Consider the following 19,270-nt stretch of genomic DNA (forward strand, 5'->3'; position numbering starts at 1 on the left):
TCCTCCAGGAAGCTGGAGCTGGGCTCTGACTGGTGCGTAGGAGAAGAGCAGGTAAAGAAAGAATGTGCCTCAGCCTGGTGATGGGTATTAAAGAGGGCACGTATTGAATGGAGCACTGGGTGTTATATGCAAACAATGAATCATGGAACACTACATCAAAAAAAAATTAATTAAAAAAATAAAAAAGAAAGAAAATGTGCCAGGAGGGAAGACTGTAGGAGGAGGGACCGCAGGTGCAAAACCTCGTGGGCCGAGAGTGTTGAAGGAATCAAAGAAACTGGCAGAAGCCAGTGTGGCGGGGTCCGGAGGCATCTGGGTGTGGGTGATGTGGGCTGGGGCCTGTGGTTCGGTGGGGCCATGTTTTCCAGGACACTGCCATCTGGCTTAAGGAATTGGATCTTTACATAAAAGCAGTGGGACCCCACAGAAGCAAGGATAAGACAGTCGGGTTTGGGTTTTGAGAAGGCCAAAATGGCCAGCATACAAAGAACAGACTGGACATCAGCTGGAAGTTTCTGTGCTCATCTAGAGGGAGGTGGTGCTTCAGAACTAAATGGACTTAAAAAATATTGAAGCAGCAAAAAAAAGGAAAATTATTTTGCCACTCAAATGATCATCTTTCTGTAAAACTGTTAGGGAAGTCCAGCTTTTAGTCAGAGTAGATTTCGTGATATGGGGCTTTTAAAATGGCCACCTGAAAAAATTTTCTAGTAAGACAAAGTTTAAAACTTTAAATTTTGATGTAACAAATGCAACAAAGAGGAAATAGTTCTTGAATATTTCAAAACCTTTATTTTCAGAGAATTCTAAGAAGCTATACAAATGAGATCTGACAACATGTGGATTTATAATTCTAAAATTAATTTCATAGTAGGGAGAGAGCATGCACCTATTTTAGTGATATGTACATATTCATTCAAATAGAATGATATAAATGTATACTCCTGAAATATTCTAAAAATATAACCTAGAAAGGGAAATCTTTATCAAATATACAGAAATGGAAGTATGTTTTTAGGAAAAATAGTAGTAAACATATGTAAAAATAAACTTTATGTAAACACTTTTTTTTACAAAGTTTTAAGTAATGCATGCACACTTTACTACTGTTCTATTCTATAGCAGGGAAAGCAAAGCGTAGGAAGTCACTGAATATTTTTAAACTGTAACTGGACTTTAGAACATTGTCCTAAACCATAGATCCTAAATCAAATACCATATATATTTTGAAAATGACTTAAGCAAATTGTCATTACCATACACACACACACACACATACACAATTTCAAAACTGCTGATCTACTTCTTAATGCCAGAGAGGAAATCCATTAGCTAAATAAAGAATTTCAGAATCCTTTGACAAAATGATGCCACAGTGAATCATTAAGGCATTCTTAGATAAGAGATTCTGACTTCATCAAAGTACTTAAAATAGACTTACTCTCTAATTTCCCAATAATGCTGCAATTTCAAAACAGGAAAAATACGGTTCCACAGAGACCTGATAACTTTAACATTTAGCTTTGCTTATGTCATAAACAAGTATTTTCCCAAATACTACATTAAACAGAGTTACAATGAATGGATTGTCAATATTACCCCAAGCCCCAGACAATTTAGCTTGTGTTCCGTAGGACTTTTCATTGTGAAATGTAAACTCACTTTTGAGAAGTAAAGAACCAAACAGTGAATTTGGTAGGGAAGGAACAGAAACATTTAGTGACTTTACCAGACTAACTGACAAGTGCCTGGCCTCCCTGGCACATCATGGAAGATGCAAGAGAAAACAGTATTATGAGCAATTCTGTGTAAGCCAAGATGGTGCTGACATTGGTTCAAGTAAGCCTGAAGTGTACCCTGTAAAGCACCTTGTAACCCAACAATCTGCTTTCCTGAGTCAGATACAATCTTATTAAATACCATCATCTATATAGACAGTGCAGCTTCTAGAACAATTGTACTGAAGAAAGAGTATAAACACCTGGGCCTAACTGTTCTTTATGTGCCGTTTCACGCTCTGATGTTTGAACTTTGCTTTCCAGTAATGAAGAAGCCATAAGCACCATTCTTGCAGGAGGGTAAACATTGCTGCTCTTGGTCCTGGTCAAAAAAATTTCTGGAAGATAAAGTAAATTCCAATTAGATATCAAAGAAGTATAAGTAAACGATATTTAACACAGGCTAGTAAATATATACACTTACATTCCAGGGGCCAGTAAGCCAAAGCCCTGTGGTCAAATAAGGCCGACCACCTGTATTTATAGATAAAGTTTTATTGGAACAGTCTTGGTAGGCAGAATAATGGCCCTGAGAAAACGTCTATGCTCTAATCTCCAGAGCCTGTGAATGCATGGCAAAAGGAACTTTGCAGATGTGATTAAGTTTATGGACCTTGAGATGGGAAGATTATCCTGAATGGCAGAAGGAGGAGCGATTCAAAGCCGGGAGAGGAACTCTGGCCCCATAATGGCATCTTGCCTTTACAGAGCACTTAGTGGATGCCAGGATCCAGGCTAAGTATTTAGTATCATATCAACTTTCTAGAGAGATATGATTTTGGTCCCCATTTTACAAATGAAAAAAATATGGAGGCAGAAAGGTTAAGAAACTGCTCAAGGTCACCCAGCCACTCAGTGGTAAGCAGCGATTCAAACCCAAGTCCGGCTGGCTTCTAAGCTCAGCTCACACTTTGGTCATTCACAGCACGCCAGATGCTCACCTGAGGCTCTTACCGCTGTCGGAAAGCGATGGGGGGCACCCGGCTGGGCACCAGGATACCCAGGTGCAGCATCTCCACAGGCTCGTTGTCCGTGGCCACGATGTCATATTTGCGGACGATCTGAAACACACATGCACAAAAAAAAGGGCAGAATTACCCCCTTTTTTCCTGCCTTGTGGAATACAACAGAGCACAACTGCAAAAATCGGAGTTCTACCCAGCAGAGAGCCAAGCGGAGCTGGAGCTCGGCTAGTCGGCGACCGATGCACATTCTTTTCCCAATGCCAAATGGAAGATGTGCAAAAGGATTAATCTTTGTCTTCTCCTGAAGCCATCGTTCGGGCCTAAACTGGCTTGAATCTTTAAAATTTTCTTCACTGGATCCCAACACCTGGGTATTTAACATCAACACTGTCTAAAAACACACAGAAACACAAAACGTGTAAAATAACTAGAAGAAAACATTTGAACAGCAAAATTTACAAAAGGGATCCCCTTACAAATGTAAAAACAACCCACAAGTTTATAATATGGTGATTGCCAACATGTATTTAGTACTAGAAATATCCCAGGTAATAAATAGGTAAAGAAGTTTAAAATTTAGCATCACATTCTCACGCAACCCTATGTGGTGGGTTCCATTATTTTTTTTATTTTTTAAGATTTTTTATTTATTTATTTGAAAGAGAGAGAATGAGAGAGAGCACATGAAGGGGGGAGGGTCAGAGGGAGAAGCAGACTCCCTGCTGAGCGGGGAGACCGATGCGGGACTCGATCCCAGGACTCCAGGATCATGACCTGAGCAGAAGGCAGTCGCTTAACCAACTGAGCCACCCAGGCACCCTGGTGGGTTCCATTATTATCCCCATTTTACAGATGAGAAATCTGAGGCTCACAAAGATTATGTAACTCACTCAAGGCTATGCTTGAATCTAGGTCTCTTTTCCCCCAAACCATTAATCCTAACACCATACGACACAACATGTTAGCTATACACTAAAATATACATATTTCCAAAATGAATGCTCTCCCAGGGAAAGTGTTTATGGAGATCTGATGAATATTTGAAAGGCGTATCTTTCAAAGCTCTATAAAGTACAGATTGCACGAATCCTACTTACTCCTTTGGGTAAAGCATATTCACCCAGAACCGTTGCTTTGTCAAGAGTCCTAGTTGTAAATGGCACACTTGGGGTAAGCCTGAAAAAACAAAATTAAAGATGTAAAGGTGAGCACAGACCAATATCTAGATCAAATATCAATGGGAATACAGAAACTGGTTAAATAAATAATTCCTGCATATGTTCATACTCAAAAACGGAACATGATCACAACTCTCATAAGGAAGTTGTCTCTTTTTTTTTTTTTAGAAAGAAAGTTTAATTTAATTTAATTTATTTATTTATTTATTGGGGAAGGGGCAGAGAAAGAATCTTAAGCAGGCTCCACACCCAGTGCTGAGGCCGATATGGGCTTGATCTCACAACCCGGAGATCATGACCTGAGCTGAAATCAAGGGTAGGACACCTAACCGACTGAGCTCCCCAGGCGTCCCAAGAAGTTCTGTCTCTCTCTTCCTGAAATTTATATCTCCTGTTTTTCTTCCTTATTGTGTTGGTTAACTTCCCAGTAACTGCTTAGTAGCTGTTAATAGTGGTTTTCTCCTGTTTCTTTCTGGACTTCAAATGTGTGTGTTTCCTGTGTCACGCTTAAGTTTGACTTTTGTTCTAGGTTTCTCCTATCTGCCCCTCCTGAAGTGAAAGCTGTTTCTTTCCTAATGCTAGAATGTTGTGAATTTTGTTTTCCAGAAAGTGTATAAAAAGAATTTTCAGAGAACATTTTATACCAGAGGCTCAAAAACAAAGATGTCTCTTTGTCTTATCAAATAATAATATAGTTTTCTTGCTGAACTTCTTCTCATATCCTTCAATTATGCCCCTAATCTTAATTAGTGCTTACAGCATTCATTAGACTATTATTATTACCGATTGAAAGGGAGGACACTGACTTTCCAGAGATTTAATAGAATTTGCCCAAATGATTTAGGAAATGAATAATAGTAAAAGAATATGGTCCTAAGGCTCTTTTTTTTTGCAGTTTGATAAATGTTTCTGAGTCAACTGTGGGTGCTGTCTGTGGGCATGGAGACCCCTCATTGTGTCTTTAAGAGAATGGCTTCCCAGCATATTCATGTTGGCTTAGGCATGTGTTCTCACCTCATAGATTCTTTCAGACAGGCTTTTAAATATGGCATATTCCTCAAATCCTCTGCCCGTGGCATCTGATTCTCAGGCAATACACTCTGAATTTCCTTAAGAAGCTTTTGTTGCACATAGGGATTACGGGATAAATTGTAGAGAACCCACATTAAGCTGTTTGCTGTCTGAAAGGCAAATGGACATAAACCTGAGTTTCTGCAAATAAATTGCCTTAAAACCATCATGAGCTGAACAAAAACTGATGCCTACCACATTGCTCTGCAAATGTATTGGTGAGACTTCTTCACGTGTCCTTATTTGCTGTGCGTTACACAAATACAGCATGTGAAAAGTCAGATTTATTTTAGAAAATAATGCCAGTTAAGGATAGCTTAATCAACGTAGACTCTTTGAAATAATCAGCTGCATTAGGACACTTAAAATTCAGTTTGATAAAAGAATTGTTTGAACACAAAGAAACCATGTAGAGCTGATGAAAGGAAAGCAAGCTGGTTAGGATTGTATCTGTGTTAATTTCCAGGTTGTGATAAGGTTTTATTGTTGCAAGATGTTACCACTGGGGGAAGCTGCAGGAAGGATCCAAGGGACTCTTCTCTATTTTTCCTTAGAACTGCATGTGAATCTATAATTATCTCAAAATAAAAAAGCGTTTGATCAAAAATTGTATAATATAGAAAATGGATAGAATACTTGGGTGGGGAAAGAGGGATAGAGATCCTGGCAGCATTGCTAATAAGTTTTTTCTTTTTTAATTTTATAGTGTAAATGCACAAGAAACTGTATTTCTGGAATTTAAAAAAGAGGGTTGTTTGTTTGTTTTGCCACATCCTAACAAGTTATCTATGAACCCTGGGTTCCAGCCACATGCAAAGAGCCCTTGCAGGAGGGTGCCGACACCAAAATAAGACATTCTAGCATTGCGTTGAGTATTTCAAGGAACCAGCCACAGTTTCTGACGAAGGCTCATGGTCTTTTTAGCGGCATGCTTTACTTCCTTTCAGCAGAAGAGAAAAAATATTGGCTGAAACGGCCGGCGTAGCTTTTAGTTTCATAATATTCACCACTGGTAGTCATATGTATTTGTTTTTAGGCCTTTTTTTTTTTTTTAAGTTAATGTAAGCCAAATATTCCTGTAAAAATGGTCATTGCAGACACGAAGACGCTTTTGCTAAGTGTCATGTGCCACTGACATCGATGAGCAAAGTGCGAGACGATTCGGAGCCAATGGAATTTACTATTTTGGGAAGAAGATGCCTCCAAGGCAGGCTTCTTCATGTCAGAAGACTGGCAGCCTCAGCTACAAATACACAGGGGACGGCATCAGTACAAGAGTCCGATTTACAAAACAGGAAGAGGGTGTAGCCACCAAATTAGATACACTTTCAAATTTCTCTGATTTTCCAGAAGTGACTTCCAGAATTGCCAGGACTAAAAAAGAAACATTTAACCATATCAGCGGGTCCCTTACCACAAGTACCAAATAGAGTTTCCAAAAGGCAGATAACTGTAGCTTTCACCAAAGACTTGTAAGACAGCCTGGGCCTTTTAGGGTAACTGCAGGGGCTGAAAATGGCCTGGGAAACCTCACAGGCACTAACTATCCCAGCTTGACCTCCGTGGAGGAGATCCATCTCGCAGCTGGCCTCCCGGCTTTTGCTCTTCCTCTTCTAGAACCTTCTTTCACTCCACCAGCCAGAGCCCTCCCTTCAAAACATAAATTTGATCAGGCTACTTCCTTGCTTATAATACCCCAAGGGCTTTCCATCACAGGTGTAATAAAATCCAAATGGCTTACTAAGGCTTCTGGTTAATATGGCCCCTTGACTTCTCCAATGTCAACCTGATCACATTGGCTAGGTCTCCAGCTCCCACCCTCTTTCTGCTCCAGGGCCCTTGCACATGCTGTTCTCTCTACCTGGAGAGCTCTTCCACCACATCTTTCCCCTGGCTGGCTCTCTCTCATCATTTCAGTCCCAGGAAGAGAGGGAACCCTGCCCCCTCTCCATTCTCCTTCTATCGCATCACTCAGATGGTTTCCTCCATGTCTTCTACCACTAATTGCAAAGATCCCATTTATTGGTGTGTCTACATGTTTCTGGTTGGTCTTCCTTCCCCGCAGTTAAGTTCCATGAAGGCCAAGACCTTGGTCTCTGGCTCATGGTGGTCCCTCAAGCACCTAGAAGAGTGCCAAGCACATAGTAGGCACTCAGTAGTTTCTGAATCCTTTCATTTATTCATCAAGTATTCGTTTAGCACCTACTTTATGCTAAGTACTATTCTACATCCTAGGCATACAGCAGTGGACAAAATCAAGTCATCTCCCTCAACGAACTCACATTCCAGCTGAAAAAAAAAGGTAATGGGTGAAGTTTTACTTTTATCACTCTAGGGAGCCTCTTAGGCTAAGTGACTCAGTATGACAGTGAGCGAAATGAATTCTTCCTTTTAACAGCCTTCTGGAGCGTGAGGAGAAATGATAACTTTGCTGTTCTCTCTGATGTAGAAAACCCTACTTTTTCTTTGGACGAGAAACACGAAAGAAAGGGGAAACGTGGGAAAGAAATGAACTGGGACACATTCTTCTTAGAGATTACAGGTGTGTGAACCTTTGGGCCATGAGGAATATTACTACATGTCCCTCCAGTGATGGTGCAAAGAATGGATCGAAGACGATCAAACCCACCTGAACACCTGTGAGAATTTGTGTTTGGAGTCTGGCTGGGTTGTGTACCTACCAGGAGTATCAAGCACACTGGGGACGGAATTTTGGTATTTCAGATAGGTTGTTTCATGTAAGTCGAAATCAAGTTTTCTCCGGACTCACTATGTTTATGCTTTTAATCTGAAAAAAATAATCGGACTGGCAGAGAGCATGCCAATATTTTTAGAGTAACAACCACAGTCAGGCACTTCGGGGTAACGTGCACAACCTTTTAGAACATATTCAATTTTTAAAAATCTTTCTATGGTGTGGCATTTTACTGCCTCTGAATTCCCATAGCAGCTTGTGTCTTTAATATGACACTTGATTGTCCCCCTGCTGGAGCGCATGAATTCACCTCCTATCACCTGTTTAAGGACCGAGACTGTGTCCTGGGTCTCCCGCAGCGTCTCGTAGGAGACTTACCATTTTTGCTAAGCCAGTGCTCAGTTAATCCTTGTGGAATGAGTGAGCTGAATGAGTATTTAAAATTCATCATGAAAAAGATTTTTCAGCCCATTCGTTTAGCGAACGGACATCAGGCCCCTTACCGTTTCCACAGCGGCCAGCTGGAGCTCTGTGACAGCCGCATACAATTCTTTCTTGGAAAGCTGATTGTGGTGATAAATATCACAGAGGAAATCCGTGCTGGGCTGCTCAGAATGTTTCTCTAAGCGGTTGTCGATACAAGACTTGACTATTGGAGAAAGGAAGTCAGGGGACGATTAGGATGTGAAAGAATGCAAGAGAACCCCAGGTAAAATCCTCCCCGTGACATCTTCAGGGCCTTTTTTGGGGGGGGACACTGACCATTTCTTCAATGAGTTAACGTTGCCTTGTTGTTAAGTCACCAAGGATTGATCGGTGCCCACAGGAGCAGGGCTCCTCAAATTTTAACTTGCCAAAGAATCCCCCGGGCATCTTGCCAAAATGCAGATTCTGAATCGGGGGTCTGGGGCGGGCCTGGGAATCTGCATTTCTTACAGGCTCCCAGGCGCTGTTTCTGCTCTGCAGGTCACATTTCGAGTAGTAAGAGCTCAGAGTTTGGAAGAGATCGTCACGGGACATAGATGGGATTTGGGTCCACCTTCAGAATCAGAACTCGCACCCAGAGCCAGGTGTCTGGCTGGTTTGGTCACGAATACGGGCAGTGTGGGACTTGGCTCCCAGATCTGGGTGGTAGGGGAGGAGAGAACCTCCCCCAACGTTATCAAACATAAACACACGTGCACACACACACACTCAAGTGCAGTGCTTCCTGCATGCTGGCAAAGGTAGCAGAAATTTCTGGACACATTCTAGACACGTGTCTCCTCATTTCAATCCACTAGGCAAGCCACCACCAGAATAATAATAACAGTGAGGTTGACAGTAATAATGAGGACCATAAGTGGTACAGCAGTTAGAGCTAGACCTTTGGGAGTCCTGTCTGGCTTCAAACCCTGCCTTTGCCATCATCTAGCATGTGATCCTGACAAACTTACTTTTTTGTGCCTCAGTTCCGTCACTCAGGGCTAATAGAAGGACCTACTTTATAGGGTTTTTGGTGAGAATTAACTGAGTACATGTTTATGTGTGTGTATAAAAGATATGACATGGTATGATATGATATGGATCCTCCTACTAGTACCTATTGGTAACTCATAGAACAATACTCACAGCACCAGTATTCCCCTGATAATGTAGCAGAAATAGCTCTGATCCATTGGGTATTGAGATTAGCCAGGTTTTTACATTATCTATATTAGACCTAGAAACAGCTGCATCGAGGTAAGTATTATTATTGTTGTTATTAGCCCATTTTAGACACAAGACTACTGAGGACGAAAGAGTTATAGCACATTTGGTCAACGTGCTACACCATTGACAGAGCTGGGATTTGAACCCAGGTATCTCTGACTCCAAAGCTCTTGCTTTTAACCTCTCCCAGCTCCCAAAGACTACGCAAAGCTGTCTTTTCCTTAGAATTTGCCTATGCCAGGGCGATTCTAAACTTGTGTTTACAAAGCCAAAACAATCAGGAGGCACAACTCCATCAAAGGATCAAGGTTGTCAGGTCAAGAAGATCATTCCAGACTTCTGGCAGCAGCGCCAGAGAAAGGGCTACGGGGGTGTGTGGCCGCATTACCTGATTTGAAAATGGTGTCCCAGGCCAGTGTGTGGGCCTGCCACACCTTGGTATTGAGGCTCTTGTGCAGCTCGACCGGGGTTACCATCATCCTCCCAAACGTGCTCATCATCTGTGAGGAACACAACGCCTTTTCATTCCGGTTTCTACCTCTCTCAAAGACAACTGGAGAGGAGCCTTCACATGGGAGAGGAGCATTCTACATGACCCGCACCCTCTGCTTCCACAAAGGCAGGAACTCTCCCCCCAGTGCTGGACGCGGAGCCCTCCCCCACCCCGGTGGCACAATGAAAATGATCTTTGGGATGATTTCCCACTGGATGTGTTTAATAAAATATGTGATCTTAGGACCTCCATATTTAAAAAGAAGAAGAAAGAAGGAAAGCCATCACTTTCATAGACTTCCATTTCCATTAATTTCCCAACGTTCGCCATTTTCTACACCAGTTTCATGGCATCTATCACATCCATGTGTGATCGACACGATTCAAAAATATGACATCGGAAAATTTTCAGACTCTTTTTCAAATAGTATTTTAATTGACTGATCTTTAATTGAAACACCTATTTAAACTTGCCTAAACGATGATGTAGTGTGATTCCTGGTTTACGAGCATACATGCACATACGTACATGAAAACACGCGACACATTGAAAGTAACACTTAACTAGTGTAATAAAATAGGTGTGTGTGCCCCTCCTGGGGAAATGGGATGCACCTTTGTTAAGTTCTGAAAATTGGGAAAATTGCTATCTTCAAGGGGATGCTTACTGTTTTGATGGCCATGATGAAGTTCAAAGCTTCATCCCCGGCATTCTTCTGAAGGAGTCCAAATCTCTTCTCATAGAGCACAAGGCAGATGCCTGTCATTTAAAATAATCAAGAGTTACACAATCACAGCGGCACCGTAGTCTGGGAGTAGCGGGCTATTAAAGGGTTGATTCTATCTTTTGTAAGAGCAAGGTCTTTTCCAAGAACAGAAGAAAGGCAAAAAATCTGAGAGAAAGGGGCATGATACTCTTCTCACTTTCTAGAAATTGTCTCCACATCCACTGACCCATCCGCTGCAGAACCTCCGGGTCAGAAATGCCGTGGTGAAAATACAGCCATTTTTATACAGGATTGAATGTCTCCTGCAATGCCTTGCTTTTGTCAGAGTTTATCATTGACACCATGTGTAACAGACACTGTAAATGGCCTACCCGATACTCATTCTCTCCCATTTCTTCCCTAAGAGATCCCCAATTTTATTTAGAGTGTCAATGTATCAGTCCTCGGGCAATGAATCTGGATTGATCTAAGACTCTGGTGACAATCCTGTTCCCTGATTCCCCAGGCTTCCTGCAGCAGCCTGAGAAGCCACATGGCCCAGGTCTGGCCAATGAGGCTTAAGGAAAATACTCCTTTGCTTTCTTAATAAAAGGGGCAAGTACAGCTGTCCTAGCTCCTCCCTCTTTCCTTCTTGTTTTTGCCTAGAGTGCAGAGGTGAGACCAGGAGGGGCGGTGGCCATTTTGCAACAAGCCAACCAGCTAAGGATGGATGAGCAAAAAGATGGAGAGCCCCCAGTGACATCGCTGAGTGCTAGCTGCAGACTGCTCTCCTCGAGACTTCTCATAACACTGGAACAATAATAATTTTTAAGCCACCACAGTCCAATCTTCTTTGACTTGCAAAGACATGCATTCAGTACTCCTTCATTTGGGTATTTCCAGTGGGCAGTTTCCAAAACATACACTTGTTTCTCCTCTGTAATCATTCCCTCACTTTATTCTACTCCCCTTTCCCTTAACACCTTCTGTGGGTTTCTTCTTTGCATGGAGCTTTCTAATGTGCTAAGATAGTCAAATGGTCTCTATCTTTAAAGTGAGGCTCAGCAGTTGGGGGAGACAGGTCACGACAAAAGCCTCCATCCTGGAGTGCCCTCTCCAATCCCTTGCATGAGCAGCCAGAGTGATCCTTCCAGCAAATCGGTCCAAGGCTCCTTCCGGTTAAAAGCACTCTGTATCACTCCCGGGTACTCCCAAGCTCAAAACCAAATTCCCATCCCTAGTTTACATGGGTTGGCCACTGCCTTCCTCCCATCCTCTGCCCTCACCATGTTGGTCATGCTCTGGTCATTCTGAACATCTTCCTGTTCCTTCAACAGGATCTTCTCTGCTCCTTCATTGACCTTCACCTGGTGAACTCCTACTCATCTAACAGGCCTCAGCTGATACGGCCCCACCACTGTGAACCACCCCCTGACCAAGCTCAGCTGAGGCAGCTCTCTCGGATTCTCCCACAGCCTCGAACCTCCTCAGTCAGGTGCCTACCCATTCTATGGAAGCAGCTTCCTTGCCTGTATCCCCACTGGGCAGTGTCCCGGTCCAGGCGGAGCTCTGCTTTTTGTTCCTAGAGTGTTCCTCAAAGAAAGGGATCATCCCCTCTTCTGTTTGGTGCCCTCCATGGCTCCCCACCTGACTCAAACTAAAAGCTCAAGTTCTGGTCAGAACCTACAGCCCCTGGCTTGGTCTTCCTCAGCCCCTCTTTCCCTTCCCCTATCATCCACCCCTATGGTCCGAGACATCACTCATACTTCCACCTCGGTGTATTTGCCCTCCCTGTCTCCACATTCTGGAACGATCTTCCCCACAGATGCCCTGTGGCTTATTCCTTTAGGTCTCACCTCAACTGTCTCCTTCCCAAAACAGACTTGCCTCATCTAGGAGCTTAGGTTCTTTCTTGAATCCCTTACCCCTTGTCAAAATATATATTTTAAAGTGTGTTTACTTGTTGATCGTCAACCCTACTAGACTCTAAGCTCCATGGGAACACAGATATTGCTTGTTTTGTTCCCTGCTGTGTGCCTAGTACCAAGCATACTCCTGGGCACATAGCAGGTGTTCAATAAACATTTGTTGAATGACTACATAAACAACCCATAGTGCAAAGCATAACCTGAGTGCCTGAAAGCATGAAAAGACTGCATGAACAGCTCTTTGTTGTCACCGACAGTATATGATTAGAGTTATTAACAGAGCCACTAGGAAATCAAACGAACAAGACCGTGAAGACAACTTACTTTCAAATGACCATTTGTTCAGTTCGCTGTATAAGTCTTCAATATGGCCCCTCTCATCACAGAGCTCATCTATTCTACCCATAAAATCAGCCAAGACCTTAGAAGAAAGAAACCACAGAAGATATATTTCAGTCATTGAAGGAAAACAAAAGTTTAAAGGCTCCGTAAGCTAACTTCAGGTTTTGCTACCTTGTATATTCACTGCCCATGATGTTATTAATTCTGAAGCAACACTAATTATATATTCTCCCTGGGGGCTCACCTTCTGCCCTAACAACCTCGTCCAGGGGTTATTTTCTCAGCTTTTCCCAAAACCACCCTAAAGCTTAGGTTTCAGCTTTTGATCTAAATTTAAGAAAAGGAAAACATTTCTTCTAATCAGAATGGGGACTAAACCATGAAGGAGCAATCAGCCAAGTGTCTGTTGGCATAACCTGTCAAACACCACGAGGTCTGCCGCTTCCATATCTGGGCCAGCAAACATCTCCTCACTGGCTGGTATTGTGTTAGGCATGTTGAACTTGGAAGCAGAAAAACCTGCAAATTTGGGACACAGCTCCTTCACTAAATAGCTCTGTGACGTGGGACAAGTTACATAAGGTCTCTAGACGCCAACTGCCCAAATCAGGGTTTTAGATGACTAACGCCTCACATTTAACAAGGCTTGTATCGTACCAAGCACTATGGAGTGTGTTATCTTAGCTGATCCTCACAACAACGCGGTGAGGTAGAAAGTACTATCATTACTCCCATTTCCTGCCTAACAGAGGAGAGAACGGGCTTCCAGTGGGGCTCGGGTGCTCGCCCTTGGACACGTAGCTGGAAAGTGCCCATGCTGGGGCCTGGAACAAGGTAGGTATGACTACAAAGCCCATCCGTGTAACCAATGGACATTTTGTCCACATAGTGCATTAAAAAGGACTTTGAAATTGTTACCATCAAAAAACTCCAGAAACTTCACATAAACATATGGAATTTTCCCTACCTATCAAATAATAATAATAATAGTAATAATAATAATAATAATAATAATAATGACAAAATCTGGAGACAGTGGGTCTGCATTTCCACATGGTAGTCATTTGCTGGAGCTGGGGCAGCTGTCCCTTCTAGAAAGGGCATGCAGTGTTCTGTTTGTTAAAATCCCTGCTGGGCCTTCCTTACACATTTATATGAATTACCTGGCCCCTGAAACCTTCTGGGTTTGCAATCTTGCACCTATATGATCCTATCTGGGTCCAAGTTCAGTTCAAAACAAACACCCTAAGTGATCAGGAGTAAAGAGAACACTGTATGCTTAAATCCCTCCCTCTTTGGCCCTCTGTTGACTAAAGGATAATGTCTAAATGCCTTATCATAGTCCAAAAACATTAAGTGCTGCCCTCTGTCCAGCATCGTTTCAGAGAGAGCCTCGCCTCAGCTGCTCTGAATGTACTATTCTCTGAACACTCCGTGCTATCTCATGCCTCTCTATTTTCAGCAAGCTATTCTCTCTTCCTGAATGCCTTTCTCCACCTTCTCTGGCTTGAAGACTCCTATTCAAATGGCATGACCGAGGACTTTTATAAGCATTATCTCATTTAATCCTCCCAGCAAATTTGTGGGGTGGGAACTGTCATGTATTTCCCAATGTATATATTGGGAAAGTGAAGCTTAGGGAAGTTAAGGGAAGAGTCAGGTTACAGACCTAGGGGGTGGAGGGCTGAGGTTCAAAGCCAAGGCTGTGGAATACCAAAGTCTCTGCTTGTAATCACTCCCTTATTGAGATGTTACTTTACAAGAGAGTGAAGGAAGGAGGAATAAGGGCTTGGGGGAGAAGGAGTGGGAAGAAAAGGAAGACCCCTGAACCATCAAATTGCCTGCACTTTGTAGCTATGACTTGAAGTTCCATAAACATCTCTCCCTCCCCAGGCTCCCAGCCTGCAAACCTCGTTGATTTTGTTGTCCAGCTTCATAATTTCTACTGGTTTCATTAGTTTTTTCTGAAAAGCACTCCGGACCCTCTGCCAGTCCTCTCCTTCCCTGGGAGGGAAGCAGAATTGTATTTAGAGCAAACTGAAAGGAAAAGAAGGGAGAAGCAAAGACGCCCCCCAGCTCTGCCACTGTGTGAACTCTATAATCAAATGAACACTGAGAAGCATGCCACCAACCTCCCAGAGAATGTCAGCATTGGAATATTGGGGGCTGGTTTGACAACCAAATGAAACCACCTTTCCTCCCAGCCAAAGATGACGCCAGAAAGGTGAAGTCCAGGTAATTGGGGTTCAGGGCTTTTGAGGTGCCCTTGCTGGGGCTGACCTGGGAGGCCAGATGCCTCAATTCTCAGCAGTAAGAGTGGGCACCCAAACATCCCCTTCACCGGCAACCCACATCTGTTTGAGAAAAATTTTCTCTTCTCTTAATCCATTGACTTGGGCTGAAAGTCACATTCACAAAACACCGCAACCCTAGAATTCTATCATTGCCTCCAAATAATACACAATCAGAGCTTCACTGGAGCTGTAAAAGCCTGTTCTAATCATCCACCTTCTTCCCTCACCCCATAGTAGACCACACAGCCTGTGATGCACCACACATTACTATGGCTTTTAATTCCAGTGATTATATCCTGAAAAATACAACTATTAGGCGTTACAATTTGGAAGTTAAAAAAAAAAAAGTGCTAACTTGTTAAATGCTAACAATGAAAAAGCAGAGGAATCTCATCACATAATGGCATTTATCTATCTAAAAGAATGAGACCTTGATGTCCCTCCTCATCCCACCTTTCCGACTAGACTTGGATCTTTCTGGAGGGGAATGGGTCCCCTCCAGACAGGAAGGTAGCTGTCAAAAGCAAAAGAAGTTAATTTCTGGCGTGAGCTCACAAGAGGGGAATACAGACGATCGTAAGGGATAATTTTGTATATAATACGTTGGCCTGGCACGCTGACTTCCGAACCTCGACCCGCCCAAGAGTCTGAACACCACAATTTGGATAACGCTTTGGGCCTTTCTTTAAAAAGGCACAGCCCTGCCCAGTCGCCGGAGAAAAGGCAGGTGTTGGGTGCACACCTCTTCTCAGCCCACTCTGATCTAGGCAAGAGTTCGAGACTACGCCGGGTAGAGCCTTTCGTGTTCCCCCAGCATACGGAGGGTACCACCGCTGAAAACCCTCTCCCAATTTCCAAGCGCATCGAGCCCAGACGCCGGCCCCCATCCTGCCTCCTGGACTCACAGGATCAGCAGCCCGTAGCCCTCCTTGCGGTAGTCGCGATAGGCCTTCCAGGGCTTGATCTCCAGCCGCTGGGGGTACGCGCTCTCCGTGCGGTACAGCGCTTCCAGCAGGCACGGCGAGCCCAGGTGCACCGAGTCGAAGGAACCCAACTTCATGCGGAAAATCTTGCCATACTTCCTGTGGTACTCCGCCTGCCGCGGGCCGGACCAAGTCAGCGCGCATCCCTCGCAGTCCCGGGAGCGCTCCTCCCGCCTCCCGCCTCCCGCCTCCCGGGGCCGCAGCTGCCGCCACACTCGAGCGCCCTGTGCGCCCGGGCCGCGCGCCTCGCCGAGGGTTTGGAACGTACGCGGGGCAGGGAGGGGAGAGGGAATTGGGGCGCGACGAGGCATTTACCAGCGTGTCGTGCTGTTTCTTGAGGCCCCCTTTCCAGAGAATCTCCAGCAGGCTGCCCAGCAGCGGCCAGTTGGTGGGGCCCGGCAGGGCGGCCGCGTTCTGCGCCTCGCGCGGTTCCATCAGCGGGCAGAGGGGCACCTCCCGCGGCCGAGGGGGTGCGCACGCCGCAGACGTCACCGGTCTGGGTGGCTGCCCCAGGTGGCGCAGCTGCTGGAGGAAGGCGACAAGGGAGCGGCTCTTGCTGATGGGGGAGCTCATGGCAGCGGGGGACACCGGGCTCGTGGGAGTGCGCGGGGACCGGGAAACGCGACTTTGCTAGAGAGGCGCCGGCGGGATCTGGGGGGTTGACGATTCTGGGAGAGAGGGGCAAAGAGGGCCAGCAGGTGCGATGGAGGGGGCGGCAGAGGAGCAGAGAGAAGAAAGGACCTGGAGCAAGGATGCTCGGCGCTGCCCCGTGCGGGGGCCTCAGGGCGCGGGTGCCGGCCGAGCGCTGGCCCCAAGAGCTGGAGGGGTGCCTCTGGGGGTTGGGTGTCTCTTGGAAGAGGAAGGGAAGGAATATGGATCCGCCCGTGGGTCTGCGAGGCTGACTTTCTGGTCTGGAGCCGCGAAGTGGAGGTGTCAAGGAGGGTAGAGAGATGCTGCTAGGCGCTGCGGTTTCCTCCTATCCCTCTCCATGCCCAGGGACCATGTATTTATGGAGACAGGGCAGGCCCTGGGTGGCCAATGAGCACACTGAGTAGGGCGGAGTGGGCCCTGGCTGGCCTGGCCCGGAGGGACGCGGGACCCGGGGCGGGGGGGGGCGGGCAGGGCTGGGGGTGGAAATAGGATGGAGTCAGCGAGGTGAGCGAGGGCGCCCGGGCTTCTGGTGGCGGGTGCGCGGCTCCCCGGGCGGGAGCGCGGCGGACTCCACCCGGAGTTCACCGGGTGTGCGCCCAGCGCGCCTCCCCGCCCTGCCCCGGCGGGCAGGAGCCGGCAGTGGCGGCCGCCGCCGCAGCCCCGCGCTTGCACAATCGCGCAGCCGGGCGGGCGAGGTCTCCGAGTGCGGCCCCGGGAAGGCTGCCGGCGCCTGCCGGGGGCCCCGGAGTCCGCGCGCCTCCCGGGAGCCAGTGCTTGCCAGCCTGGACCGAACTCTTTTTGGAGGAAGGTTGGCTTTCTGCGCCTCCCAAGGTGGGGTGTTGGAGACAAGTGAAATGCATCCAAAGAGGGCCTTTCCCCTTCGGGTCTTCACTCGGGCCAGGCTAGACAGTTGGGTTTGTAGTTGCCTCCCTGGCTGCTCCATTTCTTGGTTGTTAGGAAGATTTAATGGATTACGGTAGGTAAAGCGCCAACAGCAGAGCCTAGTCGGTAGTCAGCACTCGATACAGTTGTTGTTATCCCTTTGGGTAGTTAGGGGATGCGGTGAAAGCGAGGCTTGCGGTGGAGGCTGGGCTACCTCTCCCACGTCCACCGGCCCCCTCTCTTTTTGTGCAAAGATGCGCACGTGCAGCTTCCAGCCGCCGGGCCCCACCAGCCCCACCCACCCCTACAAAGTCCATCCTGGGCAAGCGCGGGGCCACACACACGCACGCACGCACACAATTTCTAGAGTCATCGGGGCTGGCCAGAGTAGAACTTGTTCTACTAATTCAGGAAGAGAAGTTGGAAATTTTTCTTGATTGTGTTAAAGTAATTCGTGGTCTGTCATTCTGACCCGGCACGGGAACTAAGACCGGCCGAGTTGTTTTCTCTTCCGGCTCCCCAGTCACGTGACCGGGCCTTTTTTGACCCTGGTTTTGGTAACTTCCCTAGTGAGTTTATTCCAAACCTCTAGTTTGTTTCTTGAGAACCTTTAGCAGTCCACATTGAGCTAGAACTCTGTCATTTCAGATTTGTCCTGAGATGTTGATGATTGCTAATGTTAATAAAAATAACTATATTAATATAATGTATTATATTAATTATTATATCTACTTTTACAATGTAATTGATATAATACATTATATTTACTTATATAGATATCTTTATATATATGCATTATACAGTACATATTATATATCACATACTATAGATTAAATACTATATGTAATATATACATCTTATATAATGTACAAATGAGAGCTTTCTAGAGGTTATGATAGGGCACTTAAGCTAGACATTGTACAAAAGTTTTCCCATTGAGTTCAGCCCAATGACAAAAATAAATGAATCAATAAGACGGAAGCTTAGAGAGTTAAGCCCAATGTCACGTGTGGCTCACGTGGGATTCAGACCCCAGATTTTTCTGATTCTAGCCCTTATTATATACATCCATCTACATCATGCATTTTACATCGCCTTTTGTTAAACCAAGACCATCTCAGAATATTGGGAATGTTCCTTAAGTGGGAATATCACAAAGAGGGGCGGATATGGGATCAGTTTGTGTGGGGCTGTGTGAAAGGACGTTGCTTTATGTGCTAATGGTGGTTAAAAAAAGAATAGCTCCAAATACAAGATGCATTTAGTCCACCATTGTGTACCTTGCTTCTGGCAGGTGCTTGGCACATAGTGAATGGTCAATAAATAACTCTTCTGTTAAGTCAGATATTGAGTTATCCCCCTTCCTTGTGCTTTCTTTTCTTTCTCTCTCTGCAGGTACACCCAAAAAGAAAGGGCAATGATTTTATATTTTCTAGATTTTCATATGAGTTTAGCACTGTGTTGCCTTATAAACTCCAAGTAAACACTTGGAAGTGTAGGCAGTTGTTAGTGGCATAACGGCCAGCGAGAACATTCTTATTTCAGGAAAATTGGTTTCTCATGTCCAGTGGAGAAAGTCCCCAGTAATTTTTATGCTGGATGGCAGAGGGAA

General features: G+C 45.2%; 1 protein-coding gene across 1 annotated transcript; it reads right to left on the minus strand.

Moving 5' to 3' along the window:
• Nucleotides 1–793: 793 nt before the first annotated feature.
• CYP24A1 (cytochrome P450 family 24 subfamily A member 1) lies at nucleotides 794–16,698 on the minus strand. Its single transcript, XM_036070847.2, has 12 exons — nucleotides 16,441–16,698; nucleotides 16,048–16,238; nucleotides 14,759–14,852; nucleotides 12,831–12,927; nucleotides 10,540–10,631; nucleotides 9,768–9,879; nucleotides 8,191–8,336; nucleotides 4,936–5,102; nucleotides 3,841–3,919; nucleotides 2,937–3,134; nucleotides 2,720–2,839; nucleotides 794–2,116 (listed from the first exon to the last, which is right to left on the minus strand). Exons 1-11 carry the CDS (start codon nucleotides 16,696–16,698, stop codon nucleotides 2,729–2,731), a joined length of 1,545 nt encoding a protein of 514 aa, XP_035926740.1. The 3' UTR covers nucleotides 794–2,116; nucleotides 2,720–2,728.
• Between the last annotated feature and the right edge of the window lie 2,572 nt (nucleotides 16,699–19,270).

Source organism: Halichoerus grypus, chromosome 10, assembly GCF_964656455.1.
Source record: "Halichoerus grypus chromosome 10, mHalGry1.hap1.1, whole genome shotgun sequence".
Lineage (NCBI taxonomy): Eukaryota > Metazoa > Chordata > Mammalia > Carnivora > Phocidae > Halichoerus > Halichoerus grypus.

Bases quoted from the DNA above. Each gene is read 5' to 3' on its own strand.
- CYP24A1 (XM_036070847.2), bottom strand. From the start codon at position 16,698: ATGAGCTCCCCCATCAGCAAGAGCCGCTCCCTTGTCGCCTTCCTCCAG. The intron at 10,632-12,830 runs GTAAGTTGTCTT...TTTAAATGACAG, and splicing joins GAACAAATGGTCATTTGAAA to GCATCTGCCTTGTGCTCTAT. The intron at 5,103-8,190 runs GTAAGGGGCCTG...TTTGCCTTTCAG, and splicing joins AGCTGGCCGCTGTGGAAACG to ACAGCAAACAGCTTAATGTG.